The following is a 21,551-nucleotide window of genomic DNA, read 5'->3' on the forward strand; positions in this document are numbered from 1 at the left end:
AGGCAGCTGCTGTGGAAAGACAGCTTGGTGTCACTTGGGAGGAAATTCAGGCATTATCCTCACCTTGGATACATTTCTTTGCCATTTAAATCTGTCTTGGAGCTTGAGTTAAAGTTCATCTTTTCAAATCTGACATAATTGCTCATTTTGATAAACTTGCAGAGAACAATTATGATCAAGGTATTTTCTTTTTTCTTGTTTTGTTTTTTTTTGTAAACACACTAAGTGACAATCTCCCATCTGTATCAGATGAGAAAATATTTCAATATTTCAATATTTCAAGACAATTTCAATTTTGTTCCATGGTCGCATACTGGACATTTTTCTGTGGTCTCAGTATAATTTTATTTTTAGCAGGTTGATTGGAAATAGGGGGTTTTTTCCCACAGAAAAAGAAAGTGAATCATTGTCTTTTCATATTCAGTTCTGTCTTTATAATAAAGGGAATAATTTACATTTCCGTAGATTTCAGTCTTACAGGTAGTAGAGCCAAAGCTGCAGAATTCAAAAATAGAATATTCTCTGAAGGCCTTAAAACTATCAGTGAGTAAAAAAACTCTTTTGGTCTGACAAAAAAAAAAAAAGGCATTTTTAAATTTATTTTCTTGTGAGCTTTTAGAAAAGATTAGATTTTATAAGCTTTAAGTTCTATAGAGGAAAATAATTCGGTCCCAACAGACTGACTTGGTGTCAGCTCTGTGTCTTTGCCTCTGAGAGTGAAACTTCAAATGAATTCCAAACACACTTTCCCTCAGCAAAGGCTCACTTTGGTGACACTTGTGTATTAAAATAATATCACAATTTGAAAATAGGTATGGCAGCTGATCACATTGTATTGTAATTATTCAGGGCTTTAAACACATGATTTCCCATCAGTTTTGTGCTTCAAGAACAACAGGAACCAAGAGAATAGAGAAAAGGGATCAACATTTATTTTTATATCTGAAAATTAAGAGTCACTAAAAGCCCTTTCAGTGCTTTTGAATTGCCTTGGATGTTTCATACACATTTAAGGGATCCTAAAATTTAAAATTCCTCTCAGATTACTGCAGTTTCCAGCCAGGTGGGAGTCAGCTCCCAAATACTGGGAGAGGGATGTGTATGGAAGCCTTGGAGGGGCTGAATTCATCCTGGGCTGACAGGGATGGAAAGCAAAAAGGAAATTTCATTTTTCAATAACGTGGGGCTTGGAGTTCTGTTATCACATGGAATTTTCTCCCTGCTGCATAAATCAGTTGGGTATATGAAATAGCAGCCTGACAATTGTATTATCAGCTGACCAGTTAAATTCAGTTTTTTTCATCTCCTTACCTCTTTCTCCACTGTGCCGTGGAATTCATAATTCATGTAATTCCTGTGAACTTCAAGTGTCCATTTTGTTTCTGTCTCTTATTAATTCAGATAACTTCCATTAGCAAAGCAATGTCCATTTTTGTCCTTCTTGTTGCTTTTCCAACTTAGGCAAAAAATGTTCCCATGCAACTGCTCCATTTCAAGCTGATCTTTCATTTTAACATGAAGATAATGAAATGATTGATGGAAATTAAGGCAGAGAAATGAATGATTGATGACATTAGTCATTCTGAATTTAGCTAAAGTATTTACAGCACAGCAAAACAGAAAAATACCACAGCAAATCAAAACCTTGTGCTCCTTGTACAGAGATGAAAGAACTGCTGCATACCAAACTCAGGTTTTATGCTCATATTTTATGATCCCCTTGCTCTGAAAGATTGTTTTCAAAGATTAGTTTAATAATTCAAATCAATGTCATTTTTTTCAGTCTTTTCAGCCAAGCAGATCAAGATTTAAAAAAAAAAAAAAAAAAACAAAAAGGGGAAACAAATCAGGGAATAATTTCAAGTTGCAGTGGAACTTTATAAAATTTTAAAACCAGCCAAGAACAGAGTTATGAAATAAGAAAATGCCCTTTCTTCAAGGCCAAATTAATTGGGAATATGCTGAATGTGGCAAAATTCTGCCTCTGACAGGTGTCAAATTCCATGTCAGGCATCATCAGCACATTTCCCTGTGTCTGGAAAGGAGACACAGGAAGAGTTTGGAAGAAGGTGAAACAGAAATGGTGACACAGTTGGAAGGTTCTTCCTGCACTTGATAAATGTTTAAGGATTAAGTGGTCTTGGACAGGGAGGCCAAATATCCTGACTCAGCAGCAAAGCCATGGGACATTAATAAATTTCAGTTTCTGTAAAAGATTAACAAACCTCTCCTTCTCCTCCTTCTCTTTCTTCTTCTCCTTCTTCTCTTCCTTCTTCTTCCCCTCCTCCTTGGGCTCATTGTTCTTCTTCTTCTTGTTCTTCTTGTTGTTTTCCTGCTGTTGTTGTTCTTGTTTTTGTTCCTCTTCTTGTTCTGCTTATTCTTGTTCTTCTAGTTCTTCTTCATGTTGTTGTTGTTCTTCATGTTCTTCATCTTCTTCTTCATGTTGTTCTTATTTGTGTTCTTGTTGTTCTCCTTGTTCTTTTCCTTCTCCCTCCCCCCACATTTTTTTCCCTACAAATAATGTCATTTAATTTCCTGTTTTTAATTTTCCAGCCTGGAGGTGGCTGATCCCCAGGACAGGTTCTTCACTGCATTTTCTACCCACAAATGGTCTCATATGCCTCAATTCAATAATTCCAGTTTAAAAAAAATCCATTTCCAATGTCAACAGTTCTTTAAAATAAATGAGCCCAGTGACCAATTATCCCTCCAAAACAGGAGGGTCACAGTGTGGCCTGGTAATTATGTAAATTTAGAAATTCATTGACTTATTGAGAGCAGGGAAAACTTTCTGGCTTCATGTTTAATTTTTGTCAAGTGCAAATCCATATGCTTATACATAGAAGCCACTACATTAAAAAAAAAAGTCATTATTCTTCTCTTTGTAGTCTTTCAGGAGAAGCACCTCTGTCCATTTACACAGTGCCAAACCATCTTGATAAGATTTCTCGAGTTTGCTCATCTGTAATTCATCTGTGTATTTATTATTCTCCTTACTAATAAAGCTGCTCCTTCTGATTGCTGCTCAGTCTTATTAGAAAAATCTGTTTTTAATCAGTATTATGATTTAATTATGAATTATTAAGAAGAAGCCTCTTAGCTTGATTGCTGCAGAGAATATCTGAGTTAGAATCAGAGCACTGTGTGGGCTGAAAGGGACCTGGAAGAGGAAATATTTTTCCTGAGCTGGAGGTAGAAAACTCTAATGGTGTGTCTGGGTAGCTGTGGGAATGAAAATGTCTCTCTTAAAACATTTCCAAAGGTCAGCTACACCTCCACACTAGGAACTAATTATATAATCCTGTGCTGGCATGGATATTTTGTGACAGAAGCCTTGAAGATAAATGATTATTTTCAGTTACAAAAGAGAATTAATTTAATTTTTTCCCCCTTCTGTTTTCTTCCCAGAGAAAATAAAATACTTTTTCTAAGAAGAGCTATATAGCATCTAAAACTGTATGTTTTATTAATAAATATTGCTCTGCAATATATATCTGTCCAAGGATGGAGCTCATTTGCAGCTTTAGAAAGAGCATTTATTAAAGAAAACATAAACTATTTTTGTCTTCAGGGTTTTATCCTCATGGAACTGGGAAAGGATTTGATATTAATAACCTGTTGTGAGACCCATCATTCATCAGTTTGGTGTTTTAAAGTACAGAATCTGTGGGGGCTTGAGAATGGAATATCACCGGAGGGTTTGTGCTGTGGGATGAATCCAGCATGGGATTTCTGGGCAGAATTAGGGCTGAATTAAATGTAAAGGAATTTGTTATACAGAAAAAAAAAAGGGAAATCCTGGAGAACAGGGGTTTAGATCCTGTCAGGCATCATATGCAAGGAATGATGATGGTCACTGTGGTCATAATAATAATTTTTGTCATTTTTAATATTATTGTTATGATTGTTATAATTTTATTATATTGTTATAATTTTATATATAATTAAATTGTTATAATTTTAATATTATTGTTATTATTGTTATGATTGTTATAATTGCTATTACTATTGCTCTTATTGCTAATATTATTATCACTGCACGAGCTCTTTCCCTGCTGTGGGAACCTTGCCCATCCCTGGGCTCAGGAGGGGCTGGGCAGGGTGGAGCAACCAAATTCTGCTTTCCAGATCCCATTCCTGGCTGAAGGCATCCGGATCCACGGGGAGAAGGTGACGGAGGCGCTGAGGCCGTTCCACGAGAGGATGGAGGCGTGCTTCCGGCAGCTGAAGGACAAGGTGGAGAAGCAGTACGGCGTCCGCGCCATCGTGAGTTCCCTGTTGTAATCTTTGCTGCAGTCCCAGCTCTCAGGCTCTTCTCCTGTCTCTCTTCTCAGGGGCTCCTCTTGGGCTCTTGACCCACCCCTATTTATCTCAGTTGCCTTCACGAGCTACAGCTGCTGCCCAACTAAGGACCCTGCAGCTGCAGCTCGTTTGGAGCAACTTAGAACCACATAGGTCTTACAATACAACATATATTCAGGCCCCCACATTTCCCCCCTTTTCTTTTAACAATTATACGATTGCAATACACATACAGTTCCAGCTCTCAGGCTGATATTCCAAAGTCCCAGCTCTCAGGCTGCCACAGCTCTCGGCTGTCTGGGGGATTCCATACCTTCCTTTGATGTTTGGTTGCAGTGTTCTTCATCACACGGGGCACCAGTTGTTGTAATCTTCGCTGCAGCGTTGTTCTTCCCTCTCTGCTGGGGCTCTTCTCCTTTCTCTGTAGCTCAGTCCTGTCTCTCTTCTCAGGGGCTCCTCTTGGGCTCTTGACCCACCCCTATTTATCTCAGTTACCTTCACGAGCTACAGCTGCTGCCCAACTGAGGACCCTGCAGCTGCAGCTCGTTTGGAGCAACTTAGAACCACACAGATCTTACAATACAACATGTATTCAGGCCCCCACATTTCCCCCCTTTTCTTTTAACAATTATACGATTGCAATACACATACAGTTCCAGCTCTCAGGCTGATATTCCGAAGTCCCAGCTCTCAGCTGTCCTATCTTCTATAGTCCCAGCTCTCAGGCTGATATTCCAAAGTCCCAGCTCTCAGGCTGCCACAGCTCTCGGCTGTCCGGGGGATTCCATACCTTCCTTTGATGTTTGGTTGCAGTGTTCTTCATCACACGGGGCACCAGTTGTTGTAATCTTCGCTGCAGTGTTGTTCTTCCCTCTCTGCTGGGGCTCTTCTCCTTTCTCTGCAGCACAGTCCTTCCTGTCTTCTCAGGGGCTCCTCCTGGGCTCTTGACCCACCCCTATTTATCTCAGTTACCTTCACGAGCTACAGCTGCTGCCCAACTAAGGACCCTGCAGCTGCAGCTCGTTTGGAGCAACTTGGACCCACACAGATCTTACAATACAACATATATTCAGGCCCCCACATTTCCCCCCTTTTCTTTTAACAATTATACAATTACAATATGCATACAGGCCCCCACATTTCCCCCTTTTCTTTTAACAATTATACAATTATAATATACACACAGGCCCCCACAGTTCCCTTTCTCCATTTCTCTTTTCCCAATATCAGGAATTCCCTTGAATTACAGCAGCTCTCTGTTCCTGTGTGATGATTCCATTGATTTAACAGCAGTGTAGATGAAGAGTTCCTGGTTGTTCCCAGTCATCATCAAATTATGGGATACTGAGCAGATGAGAGATGTTGGCCTTGGTGCTTTTATTTCCGAGCATGGGAGCAATTCCTAAACTGCCTGAGTCTGTTCTTTGAAAGTCAAAGATAATCCTTCAATTCTGAAGGATTTGGGTTACAAAAATGAGTTTAGAAATGGGCACTTCCAGAGCTGAATGTCACCTTTCCCTAGGTGGAATTCCCTTAGGGAAGGGAGAGCTGTGCTGCTTTATGGTAGCAGGTGGTTGTACCTTCACTGAATGTAGGCAGGCAAGAAAGACACACCTCCTGCTTCATGGGTTCAGAAGGACTGAAATTCAGGCTTTTCTCATTCCAGCAACTTCCTTCCAGTTGCTGCTTCATCCTTAAGGGAAAGCCGAGAACTTCATGGTGTTTCCAGTGGAGGTTTGTTCTGCTTTTCAGTGTTGAGTGTGAAGGTCAGAACAAACAAAGCAAACAGCTTTTTAATTCAGGATAGAATTGATAATTCAGTCAAAAATACATGGATTGGGTGCTATTATGAGATCCTATTTTGCTTGGAGCAAAGGAGGCTCAGGGGCCCTTGTGGCTCTGCACAGCTCCTGACAGGGAACAGGGACAGGAGCAGAGGGAACGGCCTCAGGCTGGGCCAGGGCAGCTCAGGGTGGATTTTGGGAACAATTTCCTCATGGAAAGGTTTGTCCAGGCCTGGCACAGCTGCCCAGGGCAGTTTGGAGTGCCCATCCCTGTGGGTGTCCAAGCAATCAGTGGATTTGGATTTATGCTCTGAGCTGAGGACAAGGTGAGCACTGGGCACAGCTTGGATTCCATCTCAGACTTTTCCACCCTCAATAATCCTGGGATAATGTCTGTAGCAATGACATCTCTTTTTTTAATGGGGCCACAGATCTTACAGGGAACATTCCAGCCTTTGTGGTATCCTTTAACTGATGTTCTGTTTGTGGTCCTTCAAATCTCATCTTATGAATTTATATATTCAGGGAAAAGTTCAAACAGTAATTTATTCCCAGAGAGAACAGAAGTAATTAACATTAATGATACCTGCATGTCAGTCACTTCAGTAATATCCATTTACATCATCAAGGAGATGACTGGAAAGTGGTGTTATCTCTCTAATTTCACTCTACCCACCAGTAAGAATTTTCAGGATTGATGGAGTTTTATCTCTTCTGTCTTCCTTGTACAAGGCCAATTTACCAGTAGTTGACAGGGTGGAAAATATACCTGTAATTAAACAGCATGAGATTCTTATTTGTTGACTGCAAGAGTTCAATTATTTTATGCATATATCAGTTATTAATGACTAACAAAGCTTGGAGAAATATTCACAACTCTGAAATTGTCTGAAACAAAACCAAAACTTTAATATATTTCCTTCTTAACCTGGTGTCACTCTGTAAATTGGCTCTCTTGATATTTTTGACATAAAATTTCTCTTTGTGGATTTTTACTTTGGTTTTGGGGGTTTTTTAATGAAGTCCATTTCACTGAAATATTTTGACAAGGCAGTCACAACGATGGCAGATATGGATTAAAAATTATATGTAAAGAGTTTTTTAAAGGCGAGATGTAAAAAAGCTTGGAAATACCATTGGAACAAAGGAATTCTTGGAATATACTTAAAATTATACATCTGCCTGTGAGGACCTAATTTTTTTTTTTTTTTTGTCCTTTGGGTGGATTTCCTTTAGAACCTATTTCTTTGCTGGTAACATGAGGTGTTTGTTGTTATTAATTCATTAATGCTACCAAACTCTACCTGGAAGAAAATCCACTGAACCTTCCCTTGTTCCCTTTGGCGTGTGGATATTTGTAGCCAAGAAAAAAGCAAGGCACAACTTCCCAAGGCTATTTCTAGGATTCACATCCTCTGAACCTGAGAGAAAGAAAAAACAATTCTTGTCTCAATTGCTGCTCTTCTTGCTGTGGTCAAGTGGAATGCATGGTGGAAGGTTGTTTACCTGAAGGGAATTGGTGATTGGATTCTGGTGTGTTTTGATTCACTGACCAGCTGCATCCAGGTGTGTGTGGGCACTGTGGGCTGACAGACACGAGATTCTGGAAATTTGGGTTGACTTGAGTTGGGTTTTTGAGGTGAAGTGACAGGTTCAGTTTAGATGTAATGCAATATAGTGTAATATAATATAGTATGATAAAGTAATTAATTAGCCTTCTGATCTCAAGGGAGTCAGAGACATCATTTCCCCCCTTTGTGGGGTTGCCTGCTTTTTGCAGTAGATTTTTGGGACGAGGCAGTAACGTGTGTGTCGTTTCCTGCCGCAGCTGTCGGGGCTGGAGGAGCGGCGGGGCAGCCGGCCCCGCTCCATGGTGCGCTCCTTCACCATGCCCTCCTCGTCCCGGCCCCTCTCCGTGGCCTCCGTGTCCTCCCTCTCCTCGGACAGCACTCCCTCCCGGCCCGGCTCCGACGGGTGAGTGCGATCCTAGCTGGGGATTGTCCCTAAAAATCCCTGGGGTGGGGAATCCTCAGCCAGGGATTGTCCCTGATGCTCCCTGGGGTGGGTGAGTGGGGAATCCTCAGCCAGGGATTGTCCCCAAAGCACCCTGGGGTGGGGAATATCCAGACAGGGATTGTCCCCAAAGCTCCCTGGGGTGGGTGAGTGGGGAATCCTCAGCCAGGGATTGTCCCTAAAAATCCTTGGGGTGGGGAATATCCAGACAGGGATTGTCCCTGATGCTCCCTGGGGTGGGTGAGTGAGGATCCCAGCTGGGATTGTCCCTAAAAATCCCTGGGGTGGGGAATATCCAGACAGGGATTGTCCCCAAAATTTCTTGGGGTGGGGAATATCCAGACAGGGATTGCCCCCAAAGCTCCCTGGAGTGGGTGAGTGGGGAATCCTCAGCCAGGGATTGTCCCTGATGCTCCCTGGAGTGGGTGAGTGCGATCCCTGCCGGGGATTGTCCCTAAAAATCCCTGGGGTGGGGAATATCCCAACAGGGATTGTCCCTGATGCTCCCTGGAGTGGGTGAGTGGGGAATCCTCAGCCAGGGATTGTCCCCAAAGCACCCTGGGGTGGGGAATCCTCAGCCAGGGATTGTCCCCAAAGCTCCCTGGGGTGGGTGAGTGGGGATCCCAGCTGGGGATTGTCCCTAAAAATCCCTGGGATGGGGAATATCCAGACAGGGATTGTCCCCAAAGCTCCCTGGGGTGGGAATCGTCAGCCAGGGATTGTCACTGATGCTCCCTGGGGTGGAGATTTCCAGCCAGGGATTGTCCCTGAAGCACCCTGGGATGGGTGAGTGGGGAATCCCCAGCCAGGGATTGTCCCCAAAGCTCCCTGGGGTTTGAGGGTGGTTGGCATTCCCAGATCTTGGAGCTGGAAACAGCTGGGAGGGCTGGAGGTGTTCAGCTGGAGAAGGGAAAATCCAGGGAGACCCAGAGTTCTTCCAGCACTTGAGGGGGCTCCAGGAGAGTTGGAGAGTGTTGTGATTGAGATGGAGACAATACAAAGCAACACACTCCGTTTTCAGAAGGCTTCAAACTGGTTTATTCTGCCATGCATGCTTTTTATCCATTCTTACAAAACTCATAAATTTACACTTTACTCATTGGTCAGGAAAGAAACAAAGTGCTCATTGGAACAGAGTTACAGGTTTCTCTTATCTATCTTCTTTCTTTCTTGGTTTCTGTGTCAACACCCTTGGTAGGAAATTCTTTCATGGGTAAACATGGATCCTGTTATCAAACATGGATCCTGTTATCAAACATGGATCCTGTTATCAGACTTCTCTCTGGCTGACAGAAGTTGCTGTAAAACCTCTTCTGCAGGAGAGGGACCTGGGACAAGGATTGGAGTGACACAGGGAATGGCTCCCAGTGCCAGGGGGCAGGGATGGATGGGGTATTGGGAAGGAATTTTTGGCTGTGAGGATGAGGAGGGGCTGGGATGGAATTCCCAGGTTTGCTGTGGCTGCCCCTGGATCCCTGGCAGTGCCCAAGGCCAGGTTGGACATTGGGGTTTGGAGCAGCCTGGGATGATGGAAGATGTCCCTGCCCCTGGAACTGGATGAGTTTTAAGTTCCCTTCCATCCCAAACCATTCCATGATTTTTTAAGTGACAGCCTAAAATTGGCTGAAAAACCCCAACCTACAGAGACATTTCTCTCAAGGTCTCTTGTTCTCTAACCCAGATAAATCCAATGTTCCTTTTTGCCCTCTAAACATTCAAACGACACCAAAAAACCCCAAAGAGGAGATCAGTTCCTCTTTTCAGAGCATCACAGGTGTGTGAGGGATGCTCTGCAGGCCGTGTGTGCAGCCAGCCCTGTCCCAGGAGCTCGGGGCAGGATTACCTGACTGCTCAATCACTGCTGCTCACTCCAGCTGCCAGAGGAAAAGCTGCTTAGGGCAAGATTGTACTTCAAGACTTATCAAGATATTTCACATGAGAACTGGGAATTCTGTTGATAAGCCCTGTCTCACAGTCACATCCCTCAAAGAACAAAATAATCTGTTTGCTGTCTGGGCTTTCCATGCAGCCTCAGAAGTCCCTTCTCTCTCTTCCTCCCCTCAGGCACCCCTGTAATCCAGAAATGCAATGTTTGACCAAGGCAGCTGATTTTTTTAAAGCCTTCTGAAGGGCTGCTGATTTACAGGGATGTGCTGGAAACTCCTGTGCACCTTCAGAGGGGAGTTAATACCTGGCTAGAAACTAAAGGCATCAAGTAAAATTAAATCCAGCACCTAAGGACCAACAGGATGCTTGCCTTGATTACAAAGAGTTTATTTAGTCATGGGGAGGAGCTGTGGACAGCTCAGCTCTCATTCCACTGCCCTCTGGGATGCTTTCACACTCTGGTGTAAATGTGGGACAGCAGAGATCCTGAATTCTGACTAATTCTGAACAAAGTTGTCTTGCTGGAACTTGGGCAGAAAAACCATCTCAAGTAAGTGAGCAACTTTGTTTTATCACAGAAGAAAAATATTGATTATTTCCCTGCCTCTTTCTGATTTTCCCTTCAAAATCTTTAAATGTATTTTACTTTGTCACTGGGTATTATTTCCTTCAGGAATAATATAATATAATATTTCCTGTCAGCTGTGTTGTGGTAGGTGTCACGTGGCAGTTTTTGAGGGTCTGATTCTCCTCAGGGTGGATTTTCACAAAGATCCCACAGTGCAGCTCAGCTCCTGCTCTGAGCCCAGGGCAATACAAGAAAATAAAACTCTTGTCACTGAGAAGACCTGAAAATACCCCTCATTTGTTTAATCAGGATGAGGAGAAGAAAAATCATCAGATATAAATAATATCATGAAAAACCTCAAAAATTCAAGTGGCTGTGAAATCATGTGGGTGGTTTGGCACTGCTGGCCTAGCAGAAGTTTCCTCCTGTTCCTGCTGTAGTTGTTGGGGTTTATGGTCAGTTCTCCTCTTGTCTTTCCATATCTCTTCATAAATTAAATTTGAGAATAGAGATTAAACAAAAAAAACAATTAAACATGAAGCTAAAGGAATGGTCTTATCAAATCACCCAGTTTCTGTTTAATGTCATTCTTTTAAAGAAGCAAAGACTCAAAGCAGACTTTGACACAGGATGTGTTTTACAACTCCCAACTCTATGTATAAATAAAACTGACTTCAAAAAAGAGACTTGGATATATTCCCTGCTTGGGATGGGATTTAGAAATACAAATGTGAGCATTGCACTCAGTGGTGGGGAGCAGGAGGATCCTGGGGTCCAGTGGGATTTCTCAGCTCTTGGCAGTCCCAAAGTGCTTCCAGCTGGAGCACAGTGTGCTGCCCCATTTTACGTTAATAATCCAAATAATTAATAGTCCTAATACAGAGCTTGGAAGGGAAGCAGTTAATCATTGTCTGAAGGATGGAAATTCCTCTGTCCGGTTTATCTCGGCTGTTTGAGGGGCCTGGGAAGGCCCGGAGTGGCCTTGGGACAGCCCGCGTATCGAAGGACGAGAAGAGGCTTCAGTTCTTCTTTCGGTTTTTATGTTTATTAATTGTTTATCTAAAAGATTTTCTTTCAGCCGAACAGAGCTCTGCTCAGCAGCCAGCCATGAGCACACTGTGCTGCCCTCCGGACAGTCACCTATCTTTATACCCATTGTTACGTGTACAATATTTATCATTTTTCCCCAATACCATTTATTCTTATAACTCGGTGCACTCTCAGTAATAACCAATCCAAAGGTGCCACCATGGCCAAAGAAGATGGAGGAGAAGAAGAAGAAGAAGAAGGACAGGACACACCCCAATTCCTCCATCTTACTCCTCTAAACCCCCCTGTACAGAAATCCTAAACCCTGTGTCTCACCCTCTAATTAACCAATCCCTTCACCATTCACCCCGGTGAAACCCTCCTATCCTCATACAGGTGTCGTCTCCTGTGTAGGATCAAAGTCCAGCCACCAGACACTTCTGGAACATTCCAGGACTCCCGAGCCCCCCAAGGGTGGTCTCGGTGGCTCAGCACCTCAGGACTGAGATCCTGAGATCCGACATTCCTCTTGTGAATTTGCAGTTGGCCTTGGAGGTGCTGGCACCACCCAGTCCAAAATTCACAACTCAGGTTCCTAAAAAGTCCTGGTGCTGGGAGAGCTGGGCTCTGCTCTGGGCTCTGTCACTGGAGTTCTTTGTGGCCCTGGGCAAATTGCTGCCTTCCCTTTTCCCTGTGTGTAAAATGGGATGGATAAACTCATGGGTTTGTTCCCAACCTGTGGCATTCAGGATTTGGGAAATGGCTCAGGGGCTGCAGTTGCAGGTGCTGCTTTGAGCATCTTCCCAATAAAGGAGCTGATGTAGAGTGAAAACAACAACAAAAAATAACAATAATTTGCAAAATTGCTGCTGGGTATTGCTGCTAATGGTGGGGATTAGGATAATGTCAATGCAAATTGTCTGAAACATGAATTCTGGAATTTCACAGCAAAGACTGTGGCCTGTACCTGCATGCACCCCATAGCATGGGAAATGCTTTTCCAGGGCTAAAAGTGTCCTTCTTTGGGAAGTTCTGGTTTGGTTTTGGTTTGGTAAGGTGGTGGTTTGAGACAGCCTTTAAATCTGCCAGCATGATTTTGTTTAGGTGTGATCTTCGTGATGTTTTTCATTTATAATATAAAATAAACCATAAAATACTTTGTCTAGCCAAGAGTGCTCCATCTCTGGAAGTGTCCAAGGTTGGAGCACCCTGGGATAGGGGAAGGTGTCTCTGTCCATGGCAGGGGGTGGCACTGGAGTTTCCAGGTGCCACAGCATGGAGAGTGGCAGTGCAGAATGAAAAACCCATTTTTTATGTGAAATTCAGGAGTTTGTGCAGCCAGAAACCAATAAATTTACTGCAGAGCAGGGAAATCTGCAGCTCTGCTTCTCCAGCAGTCCTGCAGTAATTTTTATTATGAGACAATTATGGTTGTGTGACCTTCTGCCCCCTCCTTCTCCCACTAATGAGTTTTCCTGGATTAGCAAAGCCTCATTAACTCGGGTGAGACTTTGGGAAATATGTAAATAAAAGTTAGTTGTTTTGAAAACAGCCTTTTATTGATCTGAGCAACAACGTTTTTCCTTAGGTTCGTGCTGGAGCCCCTCCTGCCAAAAAAGATGCATTCTAGGTCGCAAGATAAATTGGACAAGGATGACCTAGATAAAGATAAAAAGGAAAAGAAGAAGGAGAAGAGGAACAGCAAGCATCAAGAGATATTTGATAAAGAATTTAAATCTACTGATATTTCTCTGCAGCAGGCTGAAGCAGTGATCCTTTCAGAAACGGTAACTTTATTAGCAAGGAAAGCTTTATCTAATTCTGAGCCATGTTCTCTCTCTTTTGAAATCAAAATGTTGATTTTTACCGTTTAGCTCCTTTGTAGGCCAGAAATAACTCTGAGGGGATACACCACAGTGTTAATATACATGCTAATGAGTCAAAAATACAGATTTGATTTACAGTGGGGAAAAGATCCTCTGAAAATCTTCACCCAAAGCTCTGGGTGACTGTTTGATGAAGGAGCAGATGGCACAGCATAGCTGAAATCAATGCTGCCATCCCAGCAGCCCGTGGAACTGCTGCTTCCCAGTAGGCTGGGATGGGTTTGCCCACATTTCACTGCAGGACAGGGTTTGGTGGGACATTCCGAGGTCATTCTGTCAGCAGCTGTGTGTCCTTGAAGGGCTGTTTGGAGCAGAAAATCCTGAGCGGTTCCTGTGTGTAAGGATATTAAAACCAGGGCATATCTGCCTTAAACCCTCTCTTCTTGGCTTAGATTTAATTCAGTGGAACTGTCCTCAAGGCTTAGGTAACACGAGGAGTTGGAGCTGGGAAATTGAAAGCAGGGATGTCTAAAGCTGGAGCAGGGAGAGTGTGAACTGACTGTGACCTCCAAATCTCTGCCTGGACACCTGTTTGGAGGCCAGGAGTTTAAAATTGCCTCCCAGAAATAAATGGAATGTTCTTTTCAAGAGCTGCACAAGTAGAGCCAGCTTTGCACTCAGCAGAGTCTTGTTGGTGCTGTGTCATTGACACTGGATTTTGAAACTTTCTCTCTCACCTGTGATAACTGGATCCTGTAATTCTTTCTGTTTGGTATTTATAGGAAGATATTTACATGTTCAGGCACACTTCCTCTGTTTTCTGGATTTTGCCCTCCTTTTCCACTCAAAGATGAGTTAATCTCTCACACGTGTCTTGGGACAGCCTGAAAAATCAGAGTTCTTATGTTTGATGTGCCCAGTCAGAAACTCCAGTAAAATCCCATCTGAGGGTCTCAGGCTTTTCACCTTTGAAACCAACGAGTTTTTCCATTGACTTCAGTAAATTTTGCATGAGCCTTGCTTTGGTTAAATGGAGATTCCTCCTGCACAGATTTCCTCGTCTCAGGATTTTGTGCCATGCATTCCTCTTTGCACCTTGCAGCAGTTGTGTTTTGACTGATTGAGAACTGGGATCACCATGGCAGGACTTCCAGTGGCATCTCCCAGATCCCAAACAGACTAACAGAGCTCCTGGGGTGTCACAGAAGAAGGAAATTGTATTTCAGGGCAGCTGAGTCAGCTGGAGCAGCTGGGAGGCATCCAAGGATGCTGGGGAGCTGGCTGGTGTCACTGCCAGGTCACCTCAGCTCTCAGAGGTCTTGGACATTGGAAAAGGTTATGACAGAAAAAAAATGCAAATTCTGCCTGGAAAGAAGGACAAAATAACCCCTCAGGGCATATTCCCATCTGGTTTCTGAGGAGCAAAAATCAGCAAAGCCCAACATGGTTTGACTCAAGTTCTTCCAATCTTCCCAGTCAGGAGCTTTCAGTGGCTGACTGGGGTGAGCAATATTCCCCTGCTTATGGAGAGGGAGGGAAATGAAATGTCAGAACTGGTTACTTACAGTTATTTTGAGCTTGTTCAAGTCCACAGATCAATAATATGAAAAGGAGTTTGCTGTTGAGAGAAAAATTCTCCCTTTTCAGCCTCTGCAGAGGCCTTGGTGAGCTCCAAGACGACTGAGTCAATTTGGAACGTTTGGTGGGAGTGGGGTTCATTTTTAGGTGAAGCAGAAGGAGCTCTTTTGAGATCAGTTTACACGAGTGCTTGCCCAATTCCCACTGCTGTCATCTGGAATTCTGAACAGATAAAATCAAGGATGAGTTTAAAGATAAAATTTGTCTAAAAGTTTTTGCGTGCTGGAGGCATCCCCTGTTAATGATGTGAGGGGAAATTTGGTAGAAATTCATCTTTCCCTGTGTTCAACATTCATGTGCAAGTTCCCTTTTTAAGCTGAAATTACTCCCAAAGCACTTCTACCACCGTGCTGTTTGGAGAAAAAGACATTTTGCCTTTTCCTGCATTAAGAACTTGGAAGAAGAAAGCTTGCTGGATTAAAAGTGGTGAAGAAAAAAAAATAAGGATTGGATTTTTTTTTTTACAAGAAAAGTTGGGAGTACAGATTTGTCTAGAAATGGAAATTAAACTTAAAAAAGTTTCTAAAGTGACATTTTAGTAATTAATACTTTTAGTTACTAAATTTTTTATTACAGACATTGGATTTATTGTGCTGAGAATTTTACAGCTCATTGAGCTGTCACCCATTCAATTAAAACATTTCAGTTATTTGGTGAATTTTTTTAACAGATTCTTAGTTCTAACTTCTGAAATATTTGGGGATTTTACAGCAGAAGACAAATTTACAGAGAAAATCAAGTCAGAAAAATGCCAGTGGCCATCCCCACCTCTGCAGTGCTCCTGCTGCTCTTCCCAATAATGATGTTGTGTAAAGAAATGAGTGTTTCCAGTCTTCTGTGGGCTCTTCTTTTTTCCAGTCAAATGAATCATGGAAGAGCATGGGGAGATTCTAAAACTGCAGAATTATTTCATGGAGCTTTTAGGTTTGCATGTAAAAAGAGCATTCAGGGTCTGTTTAACTGAATGCTTTAAATACTCTTCCCCAAATTTCACTGCACTCACCATGAATTTATTGACTGATCAAACCCCAGGCCTTAATTACATAAAACAACAAAGATAAATCAAGCACTTGAGTATGTGAAGATATCAGTAATATCTTCATCATTTCCTACAGATTTATTATCTTCTTTTAAGTATCACATCAACTCCTTCAGCATAAATTCTCCTTGTTTGCTTTGATCCCAGGAGCTGAGAGCAAAGCCAGCTCTGAGGCCAGGTAGTTAGCAGAGCACGGGGAGGCTGCACTTGGAAATCAGGAGAACAGGCTGTGTTTTATTGATTTGGTGGTGTCTAACATCACTCACCATTGATCTGCCCTTGGCTAGACCAGGAAAAATTAGCAATGGCTTCATTATGGATTGGTGGCCTCCCAAGAGCTCACATCCCTCAGCAGATCTGTGATTTGTGTGGAGCTTTCAGAGGAGGCCCAAGTTGTCAATCACAGGAGAAGCTGACATTGATTTCACATTTATTTATTTCAGCAATTACAGAGTGGGTTGACTTGGGGACCAGTTGGTTTTTCTCTTGATTCTGGCATGTTTCCTTCACCAATTAACGTGTTTTCCTTAGTTGCTTTTTTATTGTTATCTGCCCCTGAAAAAGTGGTTTCTTAGCTTATCCATTCTACTGAAAATATGTTTGAAAGGATGTGGACAGCAGAAACCTTTGTAATCCCTAGAATTTTATTTTTAGCATCAAAACAATTTCTTAGGGGTCACCCTGAGGTCTTGATGAACTTTCCAAAAAAAGGTCTGTATTTTTTGGTCATGCATTCGTTGTAGAAGGGTCTCACAGGCACAATCTTTGATGCAAAGCCTTTTAGGGTTTGTTTTCTAAAAAGAAAATTTCAGATTTCTCCTTCCCAACACACTTCATAGAAATCCAAACATTGGGAAATGACAGAATCCTTTGAAAAAGCCTGGATTGCTCCTGGCACTTTCTGTTTTGTCCCACTGCAGCACCTTGGAGTAATTCCCCTTTTAACTTCAGGCTGCTGCTCCATTTTCTGGGATCTGTTTGAAATAAAAGCTTCATTTTTTCCACTATGATTCCTGTTAATGTGGGGGTGGTGAATAGGGAAATCAGTAGAACTCAGAATTAAACTCAGTATAAAGAATTGCCTTAACTAAAGCATGAGTTGCCCATCAGATTACAAATATCTTTTGAGGGTTCCTGATGGAAAATTTGAATGGATTATGAAGCAGCCAGAGGGGGAAAAAAATAGATATTTCAATTAATTAAATATAAGCACAGTCAGGAGCCACCAAGAAGGTGTTTCTGGACAGATGATGTCTTCATCAAAAGAGAGTTTGATGAAGAGTGGGTTAACCTGGGTTAACCCAGGTTGGTTTTTCTCTTGATCCTGGCATGTTTCCTTCACCAATTTATATGTTTTTCTTAGTTGTTTTTTTATAATTATCTGCCCCTGAAAAAGCATTTGCTTTGCTTATTCATTCTACTACAAATACGCTTGAAAGGATGTGGGAAGCAGGAACCTGGTTAAATGGTTAAAGAGGTAAATTTTAACAGGAAAGTAGATATGTGTGAGAAAAAATAAAGCTTTTGAGTGCTGTGAGACTCTAAAGTTCCTCAGGTGTTACTAAGCAGGTGTTTGGGGAATTAGCTCAGCAAACCAGAGCAGGCTGGGAGAAGGGAGGACCCTGGAGCTGGGAATTGGCAATTTTGGCTGTTAGTGCTGCTGTCACCCTGTATGGCATCAAACCATGGCAGTTCCATCTGTAACATTTATTTCTCTGCTTTCCTTGTCCCCCTCCCTGGTTGCGTCCCCAGATCAGCCCCCTGAGGCCGCAGAGACCCAAGAGCCAGGTGCTGAACGTGATGTCCAGCGAGCGGCGATTCTCCGTGTCCCCGGCGCCGCCCAGCTCCCAGCTGAGCCCGCCCCCCATCACCCCTCGGGCCAAACTCGCCTTCAGCATCCAGCCCAGTAAGTCTCTCTGAAATAAACTCCTTTTAGCGTGGAAAGGCATGTCCTGAGCAGTTCTTCACACCCTGGTGTGAGTTGCACCATCACCAGGGTGTTTCTTGCACCAGGTATTGATCCCTCAGGTTTGGCTTTTCTATTTTCACATTCTGTGCTGCTTTAGTGTGTGGGGCTGTGTCACTGCAGGACATGAAAAAACACAAGTGCACACTGCTGTTCTCAAGGTGAAGGAAAAGGGAAGTTTGTTTTCTGACTCTAACATTTATAGTTTTCTAAGAGTGACAGTGGCTTGGAGGGTGACAGTGCCACCTCTCCAATGACACTGGTCAAACCAACAGTCCATCGAATTTCTCCTCCTCCACAAAGGAATGCAAAACAATGAGTTACATACAGAAAAGTGTGTGAGAAAGTTCACTACAAGAATGTCAACATCAGAAGGCTTAGAAAATCTTAAAAAAACAGGGTGACAGGTCTGAGCTTCACATCAGGGATGCTGAGCTCTGTGCACAGAGCAGGAGACAAAACAATTCCTGCTCTAGCTGGGCACCAAGGACAAATGATCCCAATCCCAGCCCAGGAGCACAAACCCCGTGGGCTGCAGAGAGAAAAACAAGCAGGGTGGGACTGCCTGGGCTAAAGCTGGGATGGGACAATGAACTGCAAGGTGCAAATGGAGCAGAACTGATCCCAGGGACAGAGCCCGTGCCCGGCCGTGCATTTTGGGGCCATTTTGGTTCATCTTGGGTGCAGCCCTGGCTGGGCTCTGGTGCTGCCCAAGGTGCATCCATGCAGGAGATGATTTCCATAAATCCCTGCTTTATTCTGGAGCTCTGTCCATCCTCTGCTCTGGGTCAGCCTTCAGAAGGCATCAGTATTACTTAACCTCTTACCTTTGCCAGCAAAAATTAATTCAGTATTTTACAAAAGCAAGCAGAATCATTGCAGTGAAACAGTTTCTTTTAAAGTCATCATTAACAATTAATTAGGTGTAGAGTAACAGTCAAAAATTCGTGTTGTACTTGATCCCATATTGAGTGTTTTGGAGCATGAAGGCTTTAAAAGCAATATTTTTTTTTGTAATTATACATTAAAAAAACTTCTCTTTGATATGTTGTAAGTACAAACCAGAAGGGAAAATAAAGGTCAGGCTTTTTGACATAGTTTTTGTTTGACATTGACATCTATCACTCAGCTTTTCTGTAAAGTATCATCTGTTTGCTTCAGTCTGCAGCAAACCCTATTGCAGAACTGGGTGTAATCCAACACCTATTTCTTTCCCAGTGCTCTTTCCCAAAACCTGTTATTCTGAGTTTGCAGCTGCCAGCATGTGACAAAAAAGAAAAAAAAAAAAATTATCTTTTTTTATACATATCCCCAAATCAACTCCAGTGGCCAAGAGTTCAGTGTTAGTAAGGAGGAGAAGAGATGATCAGTCTTCATAAAAAAATCTTTTCCATCAAGGTCACTGCTTTATTTACTGGCTGTGGTACTTCAACATTTTTTCTCTTAAACAGTCAGTCACACAAAGCAAATATTTTGATTACAATGAACTTGTAACTCTCACCTTCCTTTGCAATTTTATATCCAGAAACTAAAAACTAAAAATGCTAAAAACAGGGAATACAGAGAACTAGGGGACATATACTTCTGCAAAAGATATTTTAATTGGATTTTTTTATCATATGTAAATTTTATTAACACTTAATTTGATTTCTCTTTTTTAAAAGCAGCTGAAGTTACCAGGTATCTCTGAGAATGTTTTTATGCTAGAGATTGGTGGATGTTACATAAAATAAGATCAGCTCATTACACTAGTCTAGAATCATTTCAGGAATTACAGTGATAATTTTTTTAGGAATTCCAAGGATAAAGAAGTTCCTTCGGAGCCCAAATTGGCTGAAAGCAGTTATTGGGTTGCTAAGCAATCCTGGCTGCCTGTTAGCTGGCACTTGAGGAGAAGGGAGTGGAAAATGTGATCATTAGGGTAAGATGAAAAAAGGGTTCCTTAACTGATCCTGTGCCAGCTCCAGGATCTTCCCAGTGGCACATGCCCAGCAAGGAACAAATATTCAGAGCACACTCATTGATGAACCACCTTGAATAATGAATTTCACTGAATAATGGGAGCACAGCAGAAATTTGGGGTTGTTATTTTAGCGACCATCTTAGGGGGGTTTAGTTCAGCTGAGGAAATCAACAGATCTGCAGCAAATAGATTTTCTTGGGACAACACTGAGAATTCCTGGATTTGTTCAATACCTGCTGCAGGGGAGGTGTTCCCTGGACAAATCATTGTTTCTCAGGGTAGAATCTTGTTGTTCCACTAAACAGTTGCCAGATAAATGCAAACACATTGCTTGTGTATTTCATGCGCTCTCCCCGTGGGTGGAAATGCTCTGCCCACACTTGCAGGGATTTATTTATTTGGATCCTTGATCAGGATGAGGTTGGGAAGGTGCCATGGACAGGCTGCAGGAAATTCCAGCTGCAGCAGGAGCTGGGGGATGTGGGGAGAGGGGGAGAAGCAGAGCAGGACACAGCTGCAGGGACAGGTGGGTTCCATCCATGTTCTCCAAGCAGAGTTGCCTCCACACCTTGTTTCCTCTCCAGCTCTGCTGATAGCATTCCTCAGATGTTTCCTGAAAACTTGCCTTTCCATGGGTCCTCCAAGGATTTGTTTAAAAAAACAAAGGGTTTGGGTTATTCCTAACAAAATGTGTCTCTCCATCCTCTTGGGATCACCTTGGCTTAGGTGAAGTCAGAAGTTTTATCATGGAAGAAGTGAAATCTTGTTGTTTGAAAAAATACAGAATGCAAAACTGAAGTGTTCAGGGGGGGTAAATTTACTTTATTTTTGGGAAATTGTGTGTTATTCCACTCAGTTTCCCAAGGAATGTTTACAAAGAGGCCTAAAAACAAAATATGGGAAGGTTTCTCTTTCTGAAGCAGCATTCAGGGTTTTGGTACAGCTCTAACTAAACACATAAAAGGATATGCCAAAACATTTCCCAAATATTTCCCTGTATTACTCTGAGCTGCATGGAAAAACCAACCAAAAATTCAGATATCAATACATGTAGCTAAGATATAGATGTTTAGTAGTGTGGGAGATGTGCAGGACCTGTGCCAAGGACAGGTATCCTTGTGTGTCCTGTGTTTTGTGACATCAGATATTTCAGATTCCTGAGTTCTTTAGAATGGATGGGGAATTCATCCAGAATGGACAGGGAAGTTCATTCCCAGCATCAATCTTCAGTTACAAATGCCCAGTGTGGTTTTCCAGCTGCAGTTCAGTTCCATGAAGAAGCAGATTCTCATGGACATGCAGAAAGGAAACTCTGAGGAATGTCTGGGGAATGGAGAAATCCTCTCTGTAGGAAGGGAAGGATGAAAAACAGGAGCAATGGAAAATGCAATGAGAAATTCAGGTCCTGGTGGACAAACAACATTTTCAGCCTATTGGAGAGGCAGCCACTGAAAATGTGCAGTCCCAGGATGGAAAATAACCTTTTTTTCCATGTAGTCAGGAGTTCAGGTGGAAGGATGAGGAGTAAAATTGCAG

At 42.6% G+C, this 21,551-nt stretch overlaps 1 protein-coding gene across 3 annotated transcripts in view; it reads left to right on the forward strand.

Annotated features, from left to right (window-relative positions):
* DOCK1 (dedicator of cytokinesis 1) overlaps positions 1 to 21,551 on the forward strand; it is a 291,813-nt gene that overhangs the window by 256,251 nt on the left and 14,011 nt on the right. For all 3 annotated transcript variants that reach the window (XM_074545390.1, XM_074545392.1, XM_074545391.1), the window contains exons 47-50: positions 4,129 to 4,266; positions 7,915 to 8,060; positions 13,172 to 13,370; positions 17,839 to 17,992. In XM_074545390.1, the coding sequence (XP_074401491.1) occupies positions 4,129 to 4,266; positions 7,915 to 8,060; positions 13,172 to 13,370; positions 17,839 to 17,992 (637 nt within the window). The remainder of the gene's footprint in view (positions 1 to 4,128; positions 4,267 to 7,914; positions 8,061 to 13,171; positions 13,371 to 17,838; positions 17,993 to 21,551) is intronic.

Source organism: Zonotrichia albicollis, chromosome 7 (genome assembly GCF_047830755.1).
Source record: "Zonotrichia albicollis isolate bZonAlb1 chromosome 7, bZonAlb1.hap1, whole genome shotgun sequence".
Taxonomy (NCBI): Eukaryota; Metazoa; Chordata; class Aves; order Passeriformes; family Passerellidae; genus Zonotrichia; species Zonotrichia albicollis.